The sequence below is a fragment of the Nansenia antarctica genome, assembly GCF_963989245.1.
Source record: "Nansenia antarctica genome assembly, chromosome: 6".
Taxonomy (NCBI): Eukaryota; Metazoa; Chordata; class Actinopteri; order Argentiniformes; family Microstomatidae; genus Nansenia; species Nansenia antarctica.
This window is the reverse complement of record NC_137676.1, coordinates 57019430-57040019: the sequence shown is the minus strand read 5'-3', so window position 1 is coordinate 57040019 and position 20590 is coordinate 57019430. Positions and strand designations below refer to the sequence as shown.

Here is a 20590-nt window from a genome sequence, read left to right as displayed (position 1 = left end):
ATATGTACAGTAGTATATAGTCATATCTGCATACACCGTGGTGCGTCAAAGCCTCTCCTCTGCCTGCGTGCTCGTGCACATAGCAGTGCGTTCCCCGCTGCTGCGTAATTCGCGCGCCGCCCCGCTCCTGTGTCACTCGGGAGAATCATACCTTTCTCGGACTAAAGATACATGTTCCGTTTTCAGGTAATAAAAATGTTTAAAACGACCTATGACATTTTATTATGGTGTTGCACGGGGTGTTGTCTCTCTTCGAGGTGAAATCAGAACAAAATGCACATTTTCGGACGAATTGTGTCCATTGTTTATCGACTCCGTTGGTGAAATTCCTCCGACGGGCCTACGAAGCACCGGCCTTTCCCAGTCACGTTGTCCCGCGCCTCTGTCACGGGCCACGGGGTGATAGGAGGGGGGATGCCCGTGTTTACCAGGCTCAACGTTCTGTTGCATTTTCACCTCAAGTCACATAACAAAAGACTGGCGGGCTATGATAAAGGAATGTGGCAAATGTAGTAATATCGACGTGGGTTTTGTGTGATGTAACCTGCTTGTGCTAGTTTGCACAGCATTTGTTAGCATCATTGGCCTAGCAAGAACTAGCAAGCTTCGTCATAGGTCAGTATTTCGGCTGCTTGTTGATTATTAGATTGTCAGAATCAAGACACTTTGTAAAAAGCACTTCATTGATGTCTAACAGGCAAGCCTGACAATGTGGTCGGGTCAAACGTTTGGGGTACATTTTTCCAGTGAGATGTCTTGGACTTTCATCTTAGCATCTTGAGTGAGGGCAGTGTGACTCGTTTTCTGGTAAAAGCGCGGTTCTTGCTGGCAACACTGACGCCTCTCTCCGTCTCCTCATCCACGACACGTGGGTTCTGGAATTAGTCACAACTTGCTCGGTCTTAGTCTAGAGGAGGAATAATGGTTATGCCCCCAACACCTTCTGCACAGTGTTGTTGTGATTATGTCATCTATTGTTGATTGTGAAAGTGTTGATTTATAGACAACTTTCTTAAGTAGAAATCTGAAGATCTGACACGTTCTGATATTATGTATCTGACAAAAACATGTTTTTCAAAAGATTTCCCACTGCACTCTTTCTTCAATACTCTTGCATATCATGATCTCACCCCCCCGCCCCCCCTTCACCTCAATCAATCAAACAATCAATACTCTCTCTCTCTCTCTCTCCCTCTCTCTCTCTCCCTCTCTCTCTCTCTCCCTCTCTCCCTTCAGTCCCTTGATGAAGATTGTACCCTGGAGGAGGAGGAGGGTCTGGTGGAAGAGGAAGATGGGATTGACCAGTTTAATGATGATACCTTTGGAGCAGGAGCGAATGGTGAGTCACTCTACACACACAAAAATAGGCCTGACAACCACATTTAGGTGTAGTGCATAATCCTTGCACGTTCACACACACACACATACACACACACACACGTTACGAACGGAATGGTTATAAGTCCTGGAAAATACAGGTAGCGACTATCTGAGTAACTGAAGTTGACTCCTGTCACAATGCAAATGAACAAAGCCATGTGTCTGTAGCATTATCAGAGTTGACTAGTTGATGCGCAGTGGCTGTCTTCAAAACATAGGACTCTCAACCAGGAGCGAGTACATTCAGGAGCACATCCCCTCTGGCATTCGTACATGTACAGAATAAGAAGGGAGTGTTAATAATTACTGTTAATAACTTCGGTTGTGGAGCCAAAAGTTGGAGGTGTTTACGTCAGAGCTGCTGAGTGGAGATGAGCTACGGTAGGGGGGGGCAGCTCATCGCTCCACATAATTTAACCCATTTAACAAACGCTGATGTCTAATCATGAAGGTATTTACTGTATTTGTTTTAAAGCGATTAGAAAACGAGCGACTACACCTTTTCTGTAATGCTCTGTAATGAACGTGACACTGGCTTGGAAGGTAGTAGTAGTAGGAGGAGGGCTGGCATGGCCTTAGTCATGTCATTGACTAAACACATTTCGATGCAGCATTTATTGGAATATATGCAAAATATTTTGGTCGGGGTCGTGCCCTGGGCTCGTGATGTGAGCGGTGTTAGAGAGGAACGGGGCCGTGGGTGAAGGCCGGCGCTCCGATGTTTTGATTATCTGCCCCACACTCCAGTCAAAATACATAAATGAATCCTAACATTATGCCTGGCTCTGAACAGATTTGAACATCGGTTTGCAGACCCAGCGAGGCCCCTATAGTCCCCTTCCTTTCATCTGATTATTTCATCTCTGGCTCTACCTATGACGAGCCTTAAAAGGCGGAACGGATTGGTATAGTAACATGAGACCTGGGGGGTGTTCCATCAATGTCACTAAAGGAAAATGCATGCATATTTTTGATAGGTCTCGCGAGACTTATCAGGGTTCGACATTGACACTTGCCCCAGGTGACAAAAAAAATTGACGGGTTTGTTTGCGCGAGACCGACGACGCTGCTGGATCCTGGATATGTTTACCGATGTGCAGGAAGAACAACGGCTTGGCGCAGGCGCCAGACCAGACTAGATGATCGTGGAGTGAAGATATTATTAAAGTGTACGCGATGCGATGGGTGATCTACAGGCGCGCACACTTTAATAATATCTTCACTCCACAATCATCTAGTCTGGTCTGGCGCCTGCGCCGTCCGTTGTTCTTCCTGCACACCGATAAACATATCCAGGATCCAGCAGCGTCGTCGGGCTCGCGCAAACAAACCCGTCGAATGTTTTACTTTCCCCGGGCAAGTGTTAATGTCGAACCCTGCTTATCAGAATAAGCCTAGGTTTTCCTTTAGCGGCGTTGATGGAATACCCCCCTGAACCAACCATGAACTGGTTAGATTTGAAGTGTCCTCACAAACGGCTGCGTCTGTTTGCCGTGGGTGCCCCTCTGTTTCTGTTTCAGCCAGTTCCACTGGTGTTGCCATCCATGTCAGATATGAGAACGCCAAAGGAGTTGGCTGAACCAGAAACAGACAATGGAACCCAGACCACGCACCTCTAGACCATTCACACTAGCTGTCCCCGTTGCAGCGACGACACACCTAACAATGGAATGATGAATCATCTCTTCACAGATGACGACTGGCAAGAAGAACACAAGCGTATCGCCGAGCTTGACGATGTGATCGGAGGAGGAGGAGGGATGGGGGGTGGAGGAGACGCCTCCACCATGCCTCTCCCCCCTCCCGCTGGCCACCTCCCCCTCCCGTCCTCCCTCCCTCCTCCTTACTCCTTCTCCTCCTCGCTGCCCCCTCCGGGCCTGGAGGAGCGAGGGGGAGGTGACCTGGCGGAGTCCCTGGCCAGGCTGGTCCTCGGGGCTGACCCTGCCATCACCGGGGTGGGGGCGGCCGGGCCGGACCTCTCTAGGGGCCTCCCGCCCCCCGGGTCCCAGCACCCCCACCATCAGATGCCCCCTTCCGGTCTCCCTGGTCTGCCGCCCCCCTCCCTGCTCAGCTACCAGCAGCATCAGCACCTCCTGCGCAGAGGAACTGCACCCATGCAGCAGGTGAGGCATCCTTGTTTAGCATCCAGAGGAGCTGCACCCATGCAGAGTTTAGCATGCAGAGGAGCAGGTTAAGCAGCCTGGCGTGGCGTCACTGTTGACCTATTGAGCTCCGTGTCATGTGACGTAGGTGTCGCAGGTTCAGCACAGCTTCTCCAGACGGCAAGAGCAGTCAGTTGTTGATGGGGATCGTGTGTTTCATAGTGTGTGTGTGTCGATGGGGGGGGGGGTTTGGGGGGGTTTTGTCTTTACACCTCACACCGGATTTCAAGAGTTCCTAACAGCGTCTTGCTCTCTCTGTCTGTCCTCTCTCCCTCTTCAGATGAACTCCCACAACATCTGGGAGAACAATATGGGGTTTGGGCCTGTGAGCCTCACCCCTGGACTAGTCACTCACATGGAGGTAAGACACCTCCCTTCCCCTCCCCCACACTATGAAAACACGGTTGTGTCACAGTTCCATTACATTACATGTTTGGCATTTAGCAGACGCCTTCGTCCTAAGCAACTTACATCAAATACATTTGTCTTAGTAAGTGAAGTCCTTTAAGCATCAGTCATCGCAAGAGTATGAAATCTACACTCGGGCCAGGGGCCATTGGCAGTCACAATACTAGAAGAAGGAAGAATTAAGATTCCTTTTTATTATGTTGCCCTCTCATAAACCTGCCATATCCTGCATAATAAATGTCTTTGATTAATAGTCATGAACTCAAATGCATCAATCAAGTTGCTCTCCGTTGCCTAACTCCTTCCTCTCGCTCCCTCTCTTTCTTTCATTCTCTTTATTCTGCTCTTCAGGACAGTCCGCTTATGTCCATCATCAAAGAAGTGGGCCTGCCCAATCGACCTCCTCCAATGATGAGCGAGGATGGGCGGGACTTGTCCGAGAGGGTCCCACCGCCACGCTCGACCTCTCCTGTGATTGGCAGCCCCCCAGTTAGGGCGGTGCCTATCGGGACTCCGCCCAAGCAGCCCATGAGTCATGCCCTGAATCAGCAGGTCATTTGAGAATCCATCCATCCTTTCTTTCTCTCTTTTCCTCCCCTTGTTTCCCTCCCTCTCTCCGGTCACTGCACTAGGGATAAGTAGAGCCTGTTTCCCTCCTCTTGTGTTTGCTATACTGTGTTGTTTTATCAATGTTTGTTTGTAAGGTGTGTGTGGTCACACCTGAGTGGTTTAGTTTCATGTAGTATTACCGTATATGCACAAGTAACTGCTCACTGCTATTAGGATTAAGTCTGCACTATCGTTCTTCCTTTCTCTCTCTTCACTTGGAAATACTGAGAGCTCCCTCTCCTCTGCTGTGTAGTTGAACAATGAAGTAAACCCCTCTCCCTATCTTGTGTGTATGTGCCTGTGTGCCTGTGTGCGTGCGTGTGTGTGTGTGTGTGTGTGTGTGTGTGTGTGTGTGCGTGCCTGTGTGTGTGTTGCAGATCCACCACCCCACGGCGGTTCATGTGAGAGCCCCAGTCCTCCAGCACCGATACCCCCCTCCCTTCCCAGATCGCCTCTCACCCAACACCCTCCTCAACATCGCTGTGAGTTCCCCCCCTCCTCCCCATCCCCATCCCTCCTCACCTCTAGCCCCCCCTCTCCTCTCTTACCTGTATCCCCCTCCTCCCCTTCCCTGAGCTGCTGTAGCAGATGGGTCATGTGAAGTTGGGTGGTTGTATGGTGTCTAATAGAAACTTGTGTATTCTGCATCAATGAATGATGACATGTTCCATGTACCATATTACATCATAGGACATCGGTTCCCACCTGGGGGTGGCGTGGTGTATTTAATACACATGGAATTTATTAAAATGCTGTGAAATATTACTTCATTATTCATATTGCGTTGTAAAAATGCAGTTTTGGTGCTATTAGCTAAACCAGTAGGCCACAGTTATTGCACCTTTAAGACTAGCCTTTTCTGTGTACATACCATAAAAGGTCTTCAGCTCTTTATGACAAGTGTCTTTCAAGAGGTGGCGATATACAGTTGTCGTACCCTTGCAGACTACAGTAGACCTACTGCATAGCTCACATTAAATGCTTCCATTTCATCTAAATGTAAAAAGTAAACTCAACGAGTGAACTGATAACTGAGCTCTTTTGTGCGACACTTGTGACTGAAAGTGTTGGGAAGAACGGGCGGTCAAATTGTTCATGTCGCTTAGTGAAATGTCCATGAGTAGACCGGTCCTCAATGCAGTGACTGTTGAGGATGAGTAGCAGTTTTTGAACATCAAAACAGTGGGGTAATGTATGGGCTAACCCTAACCCTAGGACACCGGGTGGATTGACTGTTCAATGGACAACCTGGGCTTGCTTATAGAAAGTATGCTGCCCGTTTGATACCTTATAGTGAGCATGCTACCTGATAGATACCTTATAGAGAGCATACTACCTGTTTTCTGAAACGGCGGCGAGTTTCACGAAGTGCCGAACCCCCCCACTGAGAATGGGCGCATATCCAGAGATGCAGCTTACTAGAATGTTGAATTACAATGTCGGGTGCGCTTATCCGTCAGTTGTTCTAAGGGGATAAGCCTACAATGTATTTTTTCAACCACAAAGGGCATACGATGCACCATAGGCCTACTGTGGGTTTTGCAATAGTTTTTTTATTTTTTATTTATCAAAATGGCCTGTAAAAATGTATTCGGCTCAGGTACTAAGCTGTTCGGTCCGAATACGTGTACCGTTACAGCTCTAGCAAAAAGGCCGGCCTCTCACAGGGTCCAGCCGGTGTTCTGGAGGGTTCTAAGTCCTACTCTGTTTGTCTCAGAACTCCCCTCTGTGTCGTCCTCCGTTCCCGCCCGGGGTGGGTCAGGTGCTGTCCCAGATCCAGAGAGCCCAACTGCTCAACTCTCAGGTGACAGCAACAACACACACACACACACACACACACACACACACACACCTCAGCAAACAGGCAATGACTTACCTACACACACACACTCAGCAAACAGGCTGTGACTTACACACACACACACACACACTCAGCAAACAGGCAATTCAAGCGCAAGACCCAGGTATGTGACACACCTACACACTTGCCTACACACACACCCCTAAAACCTCTCTTCTCCTGTCTCTCAGGTGGCTGGGTTTCCCAGGGGCGTTCCAGGCGGCCCTCCCTTGTTACCGGGCGGCGGGGGCTTCAGGCCTTTCTTCGGCCAGCCCCCTCCCAGGATCGGCCCTCCCCCTCCCAACCACATGCCCAACCATATGTCTAACCCCATGTCTAACCCCATGTCCAACCACATGTCCAACCACATGTCCAACCACATGTCCAACCACATGTCCAACCATATGTCCAACCACATGTCCAATCCCATGTCCAACCATATGTCTAATCCCATGTCCAACCACATGTCCAACCCCATGTCCAACCACATGCCTATCAGACACAACACTACGCACCTCCACCCCCAGCACCGCAGGATGCTCACCCAGAGGATGCAGAGCAGAGGAGGGTCAGTATCCAACCTGTGTGGGGTGGGGGAATGCGCAAAATCCTGTCAATAACCCCTTTCACACATACGAGCCTTCCCAGTACATTCCATGAAATTTACCTGGTATAGTGTATGTGTGAATGTGATTTACAGGGAAATTCTCTCAATTACCCTGGTCAGGACATTGTATGATTCCATGGAATTTACCAGGAAGGCTTATGTGTGAACAGAAGCCTGAACATTGCCTGGTCCGGTTACGTATCTCTGACGCAAGACGTTTTCACGTGGAACAAGTTAACCTAATCACAGCGAGGAGTTTCTCACTTTGTTACGCTAATGTTACAGAGTTGGCTAGTTAACCCTCTTCACATCAGCCAAAGTAGTGAATAATATAATTCCACAACTGGATACTACTTCATTTCCAACCATAGTTAGCTAGCTTACTTACTGTGGTATAGACGCATTACGGAGCAGTGAGCACTCACACCATCTCCTCCCACAGCTGTTCTGCATCCTGCATCACGCAATCAGCAGGGAGAGAGCCCGCAGCGCAGAGCGCATAAGAACTGTCGCAGACTGAATATCACTAGCAATATGTCTAATTGAATTAACTTGTATTATGCTTACCATCACCAAGTTCTCCCATACTGTGCTTTTGGACTAGTATAGTATGTTTATATCAACGTTAATCAAGTGCTTTAGTTGGCGAGCAAACTTGGTGATGGTAAGCATAATACAAGTTAACTCGCTGTTAAATGAATGTGAAAAAATGTGAAAAAATTTAGCTCGTGTGAACTGCGAAAATCACTTGCAGGATTCCATGTAATTTACAGGGAACTATGTGTGAAAGGGGCTAATGACTTAATGACGAGTGAAAAGCCCTGCCTCTACTCAACATATTTTGGACTAAATATATCTTGGAAAAAACCCTCTAGCAATGAAGCATTCTGATGGTTTTTCTCTTTCTTTCTCTCCCTCCCCCATCCATCCCTCCCCCCTTTTCCTTCTCGCCCCCTCAGTGACCGAGGTGGCAGGGTAGGGGACAGGAGGAGTAGGGACCCCTACAGTAACCTGATGACCCAGAGGGAGAAGGAGTGGGTGGCCAAGATCCAGATGATGCAGCTGCAGAGCACTGACCCCTACCTTGACGACTACTACTACCAGGTCAGTACTGGAGCTTTACACTCAGACTAGTACTACCAGGCTAGTACTACCAGGTCAGTACTAGAGCTTTACACTCAGACTAGTACTACCAGACTAGTACTACCAGGTCAGTACTAGAGCTTTACACTCAGACTAGTACTACCAGACTAGTACTACCAGGTCAGTACTAGAGCTTTACACTCAGACTAGTACTATCAGACTAGTACTACCAGGTCAGTACTAGAGCTTTACACTCAGACTACTACTACCAGGTCAGTACTAGAGCTTTACACTCAGACTCGTACTACCAGACTAGTACTACCAGGTGAGTAGTAGACTTTACACTCAGACTAGTATATTTATACTATTTTTATCTGTTGGTGCGTTAGCTGGTGTGACTCTCATGCAGTAGAGTCAACCTCAACCGCTGGCGTGTTCCAGTGAGTATGGAGAAGAACACACACGGTCAGATTTGGTCGGCGGTTGACTTTGGTAGAGCCGGAGGCCGGAGGCCCGAGGCTGAGGTGTGCGGTCAAAGTACCAGATAGGCAGCTGGCACCAACTGTTAGCGGAAGCTGCTGTTGCCTAGCAACCGTGGTGTTGCGGTCCTTGACCGTTTCGTACGTGCAGCTTCCCTGCCTACTGGCGGGCGGGTGCACTACGCTCCGTTCATTCAAACGCACGTTTCTCCTCTGAAGTGTTGAAACAACTTGATCCATGTCAGGTTAGTTAGAAAACAAATGTGTTACATTATATGATAATGTTGTATATTCAATTAAACTGATGCCAACTGTGTTACCGGGCAGAATTACTATGAGAAGATGGAGAAGAGGCAGGAGAGGGACAGGGACAGCAGCCGGAAGGAACACACCACCAAACTCATCACCCCTCAGGTGGCCAAGATGGAGCACACCTACAGACCAGGTAACACACACACACACAAACACACATCAATACACACCTACAGACCAGGTAACACACACACACACATCAATACACACCTACAGACCAGGGGCCCGTTCCACTATTGGCGCTTTTCCATCAGCGGCCCGGATCGCTTCGGGTCGCTTCGGCCCGCTTTTGAACAGTTCTGGTTTTCCACTATACACAACAGACCAGGAACTAGTAGGAGGAGTAGGCGATAGTAGGCGGAGTTACGCGTCATAACAGCACGCCATGGTGGTGACGTATATTTTCACGAGACACAACACAGCCACAACAACAGCGACATGGAGGAACTTGAAGCTATCGTATACTTTTTCCTCGGCATGTGGTATATTACTAACTGTGATTTTTTTGGGGAGAGAAAGAGAGAGAGGAAGCTATGTACACATAATAAAGTCATGTTTTTTGAACCCTTAAAACCACTGCCTTCACTTGTCTGCTTTATGAACTGTAGTATCATTGTGTGCCGTGTTATTCACGGACAAACACGGTGCCCTTTGCGGGTTAATAACTTCGGTTTGCCGTGGGTTAGGATAACAATTCAAACGTGTCCGGATAGGGGAGAGGACAGGGAATCCAAAACCATTTGAATGGTATCGATCCTACACTCCTATCACCGTCGACAGCGCGGAGTGAATTCCCGGGTACAAATATTCTCTGCCCCCGCTGTCAACAGGAGTTTCATCCAGCAGCAAGCGGTGCTTTGCGGGTTAATAACTTTGGATTACCGTGGGTTAGGATGGCAATTCCAACGTGTCCGGATAGAGGAGAGGACAGGGAATCCAAAACCATTTGAATGGTATCGATCCTACACTCCTATCACCGTCGACAGCGCGGAGCGAATTCCCGGGTAGAAATATTCTCTGCCCCCGCTGTCAACAGGAGTTTCATCCAGCAGCAAGCGGTGCTTTGCGGGTTAATAACTTTGGATTACCGTGGGTTAGGATAACAATTCAAACGTGTCCGGATAGAGGTGAGGACAGGGAATCCAAAACCATTTGAATGGTGTCGATCCTACACTCCTATCACCGTCGACAGCGCGGAGCGAATTCCCGGGTAGAAATATTCTCTGCCCCCGCTGTCAACAGGAGTTTCATCCAGCAGCAAGCGGTGCTTTGCGGGTTAATAACTTTGGATTACCGTGGGTTAGGATAACAATTCAAACGTGTCCGGATAGAGGAGAGGACAGGGAATCCAAAACCATTTGAATGGTGTCGATCCTATCACCGTCGACAGCGCAGAGCGAATTCCCTGGTAAAACTTTTCTCTGCCCCCGCTGTCAACAGGAGTTTCATCCAGCAGCAAGCGGTGCTTTGCGGGTTAATAACTTTGGATTACCGTGGGTTAGGATAACAATTCAAACGTGTCCGGATAGGGGAGAGGACAGGGAATCCAAAACCATTTGAATGGTGTTGATCCTACACTCCTATCCCTGTTAAAACGTTTCTCTGCCCCCGCTGTCAACGGGACTTTCAACCAGCAGCAAGCGGTGCTGCGAGCAGCAGCGGCCGGGTGAACTCCCGGTTCATTGAGTTTACGGTTAAAAGTATAACTTCTCGGGGTGTCAGCGCGGTGGTTAAGGGCTCAAAATGACCGTAGACCGATGGTGAAGTTAGCAAAGGAGTATTGTGTTTCTACCACATTCACAGCCGGTGTTTATCACGGGCAAAGGCGGTGCATAATAGCGATTTTTGTGTTATGCTTGTTGTAAATAAAAGTTCTATGATGCATTGAAATGACATTAAACTAAGATAATACGATGGTCAGCATAATTTTTCGAATCTTTATTAATAAGCTATTAAAGAAACTGTAGTGGCATTTTCCAAGAGCGAATGTGGTATTTCAAGATGGCGGTTAGCGAAGAAATCTATGAACATGGGATGACGATTTCCATTGACCAATCAACGGTGTGCAGCGTCACACGTCACACGCAGCCTGGCAAAAAGGTTCCGGGTCTAAATTTGGTTCCTGGTTAAGAAGGGTAGCTAAAGAAGCGAGCCGAACCGAGCCGAGGCGACCCGGGCCGACAAATGGAAAAGCGCCAAAGAAGCAGGCCAGCCCGGGTCGACCCGGGCTGGCACGATAGTGGAAAAGGGGCTTATGCGAGATTATCTTCTAAGCCTCGATAAAGTTCTAATCGGCGATAATGTTAGCTTGCGTTCGGTGCCATCAATGTGGCTCAAATAATTCGCTGTTTGGTTGCTATGCAAGAGGATGGGGAAAAAACTGGCGGCCATGCTGGCCAATCCCTCCCACCCGATGTACTGCGAGCTGGCGGGGATGAGGAGCAAGTTCAGCCACAGATTTGTTCTCCCCCGTCAAAGTACAAAAAGATTTGGACAGTCCTTTGTTCCAGCTGCACTCCGACTCTACAACCAGGCCCTGCAGGGTGGGGGAGACCTGGAGCTGGAACTTTTGGAACTTTTTACTTATTGAGCCTGCACTGTTTTTTTTTTTTTTTTTTTTTTTTTTTCCAGATTTTATCCCTTTTTCACCCAATTTGGTAGCCAATTGAACCCAACCTAGCATCCAATTATCCCCTGCCTATTGCATAGGATCCGCCGCACGACCCCGTGGCCGGCAGTCCCAGAGGAGGCCGCCAGGCAGACTAGCTGACTGGCTCCTCGAGCCCAGCACCGTTATTCCGGCACCTAGGGGGCGGTGTTGCGCGACGGATCCTTGTCCGGAAATACTCCTATACCCGCCCTCGGGAGCGGCCGCCCAATATGTCGCTCCCCGTGTGTGCCCCAGCCATATCCGGATCTGGCGAGCTGGGATTCGAACCCAGTCCCCGGTGGGCAGCATGCACTAGTGGCCAGTGCTTAGACCGCTACACCACCGTGGGGCACGAGCCTGCACTGTTATATGTATTTTATTGAATGTTTTCTGTTTTCTGTATTGAATGTTTTCTGCCCTAACTGAGCTGTTTGACAACAAAATTTCCCCATTGGGGACAATAAAGGTTTTCAATCAATCAAATATCCTTCTGAATCGGATATAATTAGCCTGGTCGCGAGCAGGCTGAAAGGCTGGCTAAAGTAATGCGTGCGTCAAAATTGTCTCACAGGCGGAAACTATATCCCGAACGACAGTTCCATCAAGTGTCTTTTAGGAAATATTAGTTCCCACTTTTTACGAGATAGATAGATAGTTTGATAATTTGAAAGTGTGATCGATCGATAGATAGATAACCTGATATTTTGAAAGTGTGATAGATAGATAGATCGATAGATAAATAAATTAAAAAGTGTAAAAAATAAAATAAAATAAATAGGTATGTCTATCAACTTGCATTGCTTTTGACACAGCGGTCTGGCTGGCGCAGTGGTTAAGGCAACCAGCTAGAGTTCCGAAGGCTGTGGGTTCGAGACTTGACTAAGTGATTATTATATTTTTTTTTTACATTTAACCGAAGATTTCATGCAAAGGCTTCAAACACCATTGTAATCGTGTCAGTTCTTGTAAATTAGCCTGCACCATAATTTTATAGCCTACATACTTTTTTAGATGAGATTTTAGATTAGATTCAGACAACGAAATGCTGTAAAAAGTGTGTCCGAAGAGGGATTTGAACCACCGTCTAAAAATTACGAATAAATACTATAGCAGCGGTCGATACCACTAGGCCATTGTGGCGATATGACGGTTTGTAGCCTGCTGCTGATATCACCACAGTAGTAATATTCATTTATTAAAATATGAACATATAACAATAACTGGGGCTAGTATGACCTACGCATTTAATCGGTCAGCAATTTCTTGCCAAACCATTTCCCTCGCCTTGTTAATTGCGGCAGTATTGCACTATTTTACATCTTATTTTTCCGTCTTCATAAAGATCAATAATTCGGAATGCTGCGCAAATGTAGAACCCCTGCAGAGTGGAGTATCTTCATTTCGACAGATCGACTCTTCGGGGCTCTTTATGTCTGCGTGCACGCGCCCATATCGAAGATTTGTAAGCCGGTCTTCTGTGAACACTCATGACACAAGCCTGATCCTCGTTCGAGGAATCACCTGAGGCTTGAATTCCAATCCCGAGTTGCCTGATCGCCTGATTTATTTCAATCGCCGATATACTAATCCACTTTAGTGGAACGGCCCCCTGGTAACACACACACACACACACACACACATCAATACACACCTACAGACCAGGTAACACATACACACATCAATACCCACCTACAGACCAGGTAACACATCATTACACACACTCACACACACATCAATACACACCTACAGACCAGGGGGGTATTCCATCAACGTCACTAAAGGAAAATCCAGGCTTACTCTGATAAAACAAGTCTGTATTTTCCTTTAGTGATGTTGATGGAATACCCCCCAGGTAATACACACACACACACACACACACACACAGACACACATGAATACACAGATACAGACCAGGTTATACACACACTCATCAGGAGACACCTGCTTATCGATTATGATACTTTTGAATGGCCATTTTATCAGATATCAAGTCAAATCTAAATGAGCAGTAACCAGTGAGTTATGGTGATCAGTGTATTAGAGGATGGATCAGTAACGTGTGTGTGTGTGTCCATCCTCCCCTACAGTGCAGTTTGCAGGCTCGCTGGGTAAGCTGACCGTGTCCAGTGTGAACAACCCCAGGAAGATGATCGACGCCGTGGTGACGAGTCGCACGGATGACGAGGTACAGAGACCGGTTAGATGTCCAGTGTGGAACATCCAAGCTGTTCTAGAAGCGTCCTCATGGTTGTCATGACTATGTTATTAGGGAGGATGTTGTTGTTTGGAACTTTGAACTGAATTCCGCCGCAGCAGCCAGAGGTGGCAGACGTTCCAGCAAACCTCTTTGTACCTTTGACCTTTGGCCACTCCTAGTGGCTTTGGGTTAGTAGACTTTGATGTGTCTCAGGTGGTCCATTTTATATCCTATTTCCCTGCTCTGTGTCCGTCTCTTTATATCTATGTATAGTGTATAGTGTATACTATATTTATATTTATACATTATATGTAGGGTTGCAAAATTCCTGTAAGTTATATGTTTACATTTATATGTATTTTTACATTGTGTCAACAAGAGTCTTGTCTCTTGGTGTGGTCTCATCAGTCAGGTTGTTGTTGAGTCTGTTTCTGACATCTCCCTCTGTCTGTCCTCCCTCCCTCTGTCTGTCCTCTCCTCCTTCCCTATGTCTGTCCTCTCCTCCCTCCCTCTGTCTGTCCTCTCCTCCCTCCCTCTGTCTGTCCTCCTCCCTCCCTCTGTCTGTCCTCTCCTCCCTCCCTCTGTCTGTCCTCTCCTCCTTCCCTCTGTCTGTCCTCTCCTCCTTCCCTCTGTCTGTCCTCTCCTCCCTCTGTGTCCCACACTGCTGCAGGAGAAGAGAGAGAAGCAGGTGTGGAACAAGAGACGGCAGATCCTCTATACTGTAGAAAAGGTAAGATGGAGGAGAAAGAGCTCTCTCTCTCTCTCTCTCTCTCTCTCTCTCTCTCTCAAGCAACTTATTTTCTATGTAAGTTCTGTCCTGCCCTGCCTGACCCTGTGTGTGTGTCTCAGATGTACAGTCTGTTGCTAGAGGTGTGTGTCTGACCCTGTGTGTGTGTGTGTGTGTGTGTGTGTGTGTGTGTCTCAGATGTACAGTCTATTGCTGGAGGTGTGTGTCTGACCCTGTGTGTGTGTGTGTGTGTGTGTGTGTGTGTGTGTGTGTCTCTCAGATGTACAGTCTGTTGCTGGAGGTGTGTGTCTGACTGTGTGTGTGTGTGTGTGTGTGTGTGTGTGTGTCTCAGATGTACAGTCTGTTGCTGGAGGTGTGTGTCTGACCCTGTGTGTGTGTGTGTGTGTGTGTGTGTGTGTGTGTGTGTCTCAGATGTAGAGTCTGTTGCTGGAGGTGTGTGTCTGACCCTGTGTGTGTGTGTGTGTGTGTGTGTGTGTGTGTGTGTGTCTCAGATGTACAGTCTGTTGCTGGAGGTGTGTGTCTGACCCTGTGTGTGTGTGTGTGTGTGTGTGTGTGTGTGTGTGTGTCTCAGATGTAGAGTCTGTTGCTGGAGGTGTGTGTCTGACCCTGTGTGTGTGTGTGTCTCAGATGTACAGTCTGTTGCTGGAGGTGTGTGTCTGACCCTGTGTGTGTGTGTGTGTGTGTGTGTGTGTCTCAGATGTACAGTCTGTTGCTGGAGGTGTGTGTCTGACCCTGTGTGTGTGTGTGTGTGTGTGTGTGTGTGTCTCAGATGTACAGACTGTTGCTGGAGGTGTGTGTGTGTGTGTGTGTGTGTGTGTGTGTGTGTGTGTGTCTCAGATGTAGAGTCTGTTGCTGGAGGTGTGTGTCTGACCCTGTGTGTGTGTGTGTCTCAGATGTACAGTCTGTTGCTGGAGGTGTGTGTCTGACCCTGTGTGTGTGTGTCTCAGATGTACAGTCTATTGCTGGAGGTTCAGGACTTTGAGAAGAGGTTCATGCAGACGCCTGAGGAGCAGAGGGAGGACCTACTAGAGCAGCACAAGACCCACACCCTGCAGCTGTACAGCTCCCTGAAGGAGAAGGAGTGGGATGACAGGTAGGAGAGAGATGGAGGGAGGGAGAGAGATAACATGAGAGAGGTGAACCACAACCTGCAGCTGTACAGCTCCCTGAAGGAGTGGGTTGACAGGTTATTTTATTTCAATTAATTTTTAAAAATCGTTTATTGATACAGGGAGATCGTAGGGACAAGGTACATGGCCACAGGAAATAAGATAATAAAAACATCCAGACAGACAAAGTCACACTCAATAATATAAAAAAATAAAATATTTATATATATATATATATATATACATAAAGGCGGAGGGGGAAGAATGGAAATCTACAAAAGAATGAATGAAAATAACAGACTGACAACGATATAAATCCTTAAGATATCACCACCTAGATTCAAAAAGCACTGTGGATAACAGACCAAAGCAGTAGATGGGAGTCATACAACAAGGGACCCACAAAATCAGTTCTAATGTTCAATGAATAAATCCGCTAACATTCTCTTGTGTGACTAATGACTCGAGCTTAGTCCTCAAGGCCATTCCAAGAGGATGGGGCATTAACGCTACACGTTTTGTCTCCCAGAAACTGTGGAAGCATAGGGAACCTCCAAAACTAGCCAAACTTGAGATCTTGTGTGATCATTTGTGACGCACGTTATTGGGAAATGTATCATTTTCTTCGTTTTCAAGCAAAAACAATAAATTTGACGCCTTTTTGGCCCATCACCATTTTGCAACCTTGTAGAGAGTACAATGATGAGTGGCATGTCTGTCGAGGATTTTAATGTGCCGTCTCCAGGTTTAAAGCCAGATTGGTATCTATACATTTAAAAATAAAATGTAGAATGAATTTAAACATGTTCTGAACTGCGAGTTGACCAGGGACTCTACTAGGTACTTTAGAAAGGCAGAATAGCTTCCATAGTAACAACAGTTAAGGAGAGGAGGAAAGGAACAGTATCTGAACAGGCAATAAGGAGAGAACATCTGGTTAATAACATCTGAATGTCACCCTCTTCTCCTCCCTCGTTCTTCCTGCAGAGTGAGTGATGAGCAGTGTCTAATGATCATGTCAGTCAGGAAGGGGAAGCGCCTCGTCTCCAGACTCCTCCCCTTCCTGCCACCTCCCCAGGCTGCCGCCGTCGTCATGGGGATTGCCCGTAACCTTCCAGCCCTGGCCAAGAAAGACAAACAGGACCAGGTAATGTGATTAACACACACACACACACACACTCTACAGACACACATTGGTAACACATTTTCTTTGACATCCTTGGTGAGATCACTGATCTAACATGATGGATGGTGATGATGGATAATGGCTAGGTGTAAGCAGAGATTCCGTTATGTGGCTCTCAGATATACAGTCGTGATCACTAATGACTTTTCTAAAGTGCTTAACTGTCTAGGTCTATAACGCCCCTCCACTTGACTTCCAGGTGCTCTGTTGGCTAGTGGAGCCCGTTGCTGTGGTGATCCAGGCCCTGTCAAGCTCCGCCCTCACAGACCTGCTGCAGGAGTTGCAGGGCAGCGAGGGACAACTCGCCAAAGTGCTGCAAAATAAGGTGACTACACTGATAGATTATGCCAGAGGCCTGCTAATGGGTCTCTGCAAAATAATGCACTGAGACCCTGTAAGGCCTCTTTGGAGACAATTGATCTAAGCTCTTTGTGCTTTAGAAGTTCTACTAAATCTATTAAGGATCAATTCTATCCACGACATAAGCATTGAACTCAGGAAAGAATGTGTATCAGTGATAGAACGACTCACAAGATGAACTGTCAATCAAAAATGCAAGCGTGCATTTCAATGACAGTTAGAGGCCTGGAGAAAATGTTATTTGACTTACTTACAAATAAAACACATACCCAGTGGTCTTCGGTAATGTAAAATTGAAAGAGTCTTTCAGAATTATTTTGTAAGTGCTCTATACATTTTACATTTCAAAAGAAAATTCTCTATATATATGATCAGATGGCAGTTAATTGCACTGCTCTCTGTCCCCCACCCTCCCTCCGTCCCTCAGTTTGGTGTGACGCTGCTTTACCTGATTCTGAGCGAAGGAGAAAGGATGCAGAGCTCCGACCCCAACTGTCAACTCATGGACGACAATCGATGGTGTGTGTTTGTGTGTGGTCAAAACTGACAATACTGTATGATTTTATGTATTTCAAGAGCCTAAACGAGACAAACATGTTACATGACAAACTTGCTCTATGTTGCTGGGGACTGATGGTTGCTCCCTTTCCCTCCTACTCTTTTCTCTCCTCCTTCCTTGGCCTCCCTCTCTCAGGACGGAGTTAGTGTTCTCTGTGACCAGGGAGCTGTTGAGCGTCCCCTCCTCCTCCCTGTCCCCTCCTCTCTTCACCCCTCCCAACCTGCTCTCTCTCTTCTCACGCTACGTCGACCGACAAAGGCTGGAGCTGCTGCAAGACAAGCTACAGTGAGTCTCATACACACACACACACACACACACACACACACACAGACTACACGCATGTTGTGTGAAAATAATAATAATATTAATAATAATTTTAAACTTGTATTGTAAAGCACCTTTCATACAAGAAATTAAGCTCAAAGTGCATTACAACAAAGACATTACATGCACTGACTGCTTCACATAAAATAGACATAAAATGAACATAAAAACATGTTAAAAACGCTAATGTAACATAACATGGAAAATCACAGTTCAAGTGCACTGCAGCCAGACAACTTGTGGCGCATAAGGGCAACTTCACTCCCCCTCAGATTCCTGCCCTCCACTGAAGGACGTTGTCTGGCCCTTCTCACTAATAAACTCTCTCCTACTCTGATTTTCAGGATCTCTGCATTGTCCAGGTAGAAGAGACCCCAAACATCAAGAAACCCCCCCAAGTTGAAGTGTATCTGTCTTCGTGTGTGCGTCTGTGTGCGCTTGTGTTCCGAAGAGAGAAAGACGTCTAGGGTTGATATTAATTTTAATCCAGCAGAAACTCTTGTCACTTTTTTTTCTTTGTTAGTTAGGTATGTTTGAGAATGAGTGCGAGAGTGACTGAGAGAGAGAGAGATGGAAGTTCGGACTGAGAGAAAATAAAACCTGCATTTTTAAATATCTTGTTAACGTCGATGCCTGTGATGAAATCATCATATTAAAAGTATTTCTATTGTATAAAATGGCTGATTTGTTCGTTTTTTGCTCTTCATCTAACATGCAACTGAAAAATGATTAGCTTTGTTGATTAGCTTTGTATTTGTATATCACTTAAGTGTGGAATCATGGTAGATTAATGGGATTCTTGGGACGACCCTTCCCTAACCGTAGTCACTAACCACTTTAAATATTAACTTCAATGGGGTAATATCAGAGTTGGGCCATCCCAAGCATCCCACTTAGTATTTACCAATGTATCATCACCTCTTATGCCTGTTTGAGTGAACCAAAAATGAATCAAATGTTACCCAGAGCCTCAGAAGTCCCTCAATTCAATTGAAAGGTCATGTGGGTCCCTGATGGGCCTACTAACACACGAACTGCGAAATAAAACAACCCAGTCAGTTTTTTGCAGGCTGCCTATTTCAGAAGACATGCAATTCAACAAGCCATTCAGGTCGACTGCCCCTGTGTACTTAAGCTGGGGTCTCGTTAGAATTATACCGCCCCCCACCTGAGTACCTCCGGCCACGGTTTAAGAAGTAACTAACCTTAGCGAAGGGTCGCCATTTTCATCGGGCCCACTAAGGATTATGTCAAATCTAAGAGCTGAGCATGGAGAGTCCTCAGTTGTTGGCTGCCATGCCAAATTATGTCAGTCTACAAAATCTGTCCTGGGTGATGTAATCAGGTCTTTCGAACGCCGTTGCTATGCTGATGCTAGAAACTCAGGCTTTCAGCCTCCTCTAGTCCGTATGATGCCAAACGGGGCAAGTGCTTTAGTTGTGACAAGTGAGAAAACTTGATGAATGGTAAGCATAATACGAGTAAGCTCGCTGCATCTTAACTTACCAGAACCTGTTGGGAAACCTAAGGGATTTTAAATGTTAAATTAATGTGAATAAAAAATAAATATAAAACTGAAGTATGATCACTATTGCATTATGTAACTTTTGGACTCTAGGATAGTGGATAGGATAGGATATGTACAGTTATGAGCTGGGCTTTCTAGTCTTGGCCTGTAGTATATAGTTTTACCTTCTGCAGTTTGTAAGGTGGCGAACTCCGAGACACCAGCAAACTTCTCAAATCCGAAGGGATTTGGAGACATCTGTCCAGCTGGAGTAGGTGATGCAGCGGATGAAGGACATTGTGAAGGCTATGATGCAATTATACTGCACATTTGCTCTGTCTTTGAAATACCACACTGAATATTTGTCATATTGATATTGACAATAGGGTGTATTTTTATGTAGTGAGGTTTTGAGGGATGTATAATGGTAAATAAAAAAAAATTATGATGGTTGTGCGAGTGTTTGTGCGTGTGTGTGTGTGTCCTAGAGCAGCAGCTCCAGCAGATGAAGGCGGAACCATGAGTTGAAGAAGCGAGGCGAGGAGAACACCAGGAGAACACCAGGAGAACACCAGGAGAACACCAGGAGAACACCAATCCCAGCCGAGGAGAAAGATCACTAGGTTCAGTATAACACACACATACTGTATAATATATTATTCTATATGATTATTCTATTATTATATAGTCTTCTTTTTTAATCAAAAAGCCAAAAGAACATTATGTATGTAGATTGCTAAATGGATTGCTAAAAATGTTGCTCTCTGCAACTTACTTTACAACTTACTTTACTTCCTTTGGGTTCCTCATCCCTCTCTTTCTTGTGATCCATTTGCTGCATTTTCACACACGCTATTCTTACTCTCTGTGCATTCTTCTGGATTATTCTTGTCTTTCCTTTTCTCAGCGTTGTTTCTCTCAGTGTTTTGGTTTCTTTTGATACTTGTTCTTTCTCCTCTCTCCTTAGCTATGTTTTTCTCCTCTTTCTCTACCTCCTCCTTTTTTCTCTCCTCCAATTTTCTTTCCCGTCTCACACTTTCTTTCCACACCTCTCGTGATCCTTTCCTCCC

The 20590-nt window shown here is 46.5% G+C and overlaps 1 protein-coding gene across 1 annotated transcript; it reads left to right on the top strand.

Annotated features, from left to right (window-relative positions):
- Positions 1–138: 138 nt before the first annotated feature.
- patl1 (PAT1 homolog 1, processing body mRNA decay factor) lies at positions 139–18642 on the top strand. Its single transcript, XM_080533930.1, has 18 exons — positions 139–186; positions 1237–1339; positions 3073–3503; positions 3823–3903; positions 4302–4502; positions 4937–5041; positions 6277–6363; positions 6591–6967; positions 7966–8110; positions 8896–9013; positions 13618–13715; positions 14398–14457; positions 15423–15568; positions 16572–16731; positions 16970–17095; positions 17558–17649; positions 17825–17974; positions 18358–18642. Exons 1-18 carry the CDS (start codon positions 172–174, stop codon positions 18377–18379), a joined length of 2517 nt encoding a protein of 838 aa, XP_080390056.1. The 5' UTR covers positions 139–171; the 3' UTR covers positions 18380–18642.
- The last annotated feature ends 1948 nt before the right edge of the window (positions 18643–20590 follow it).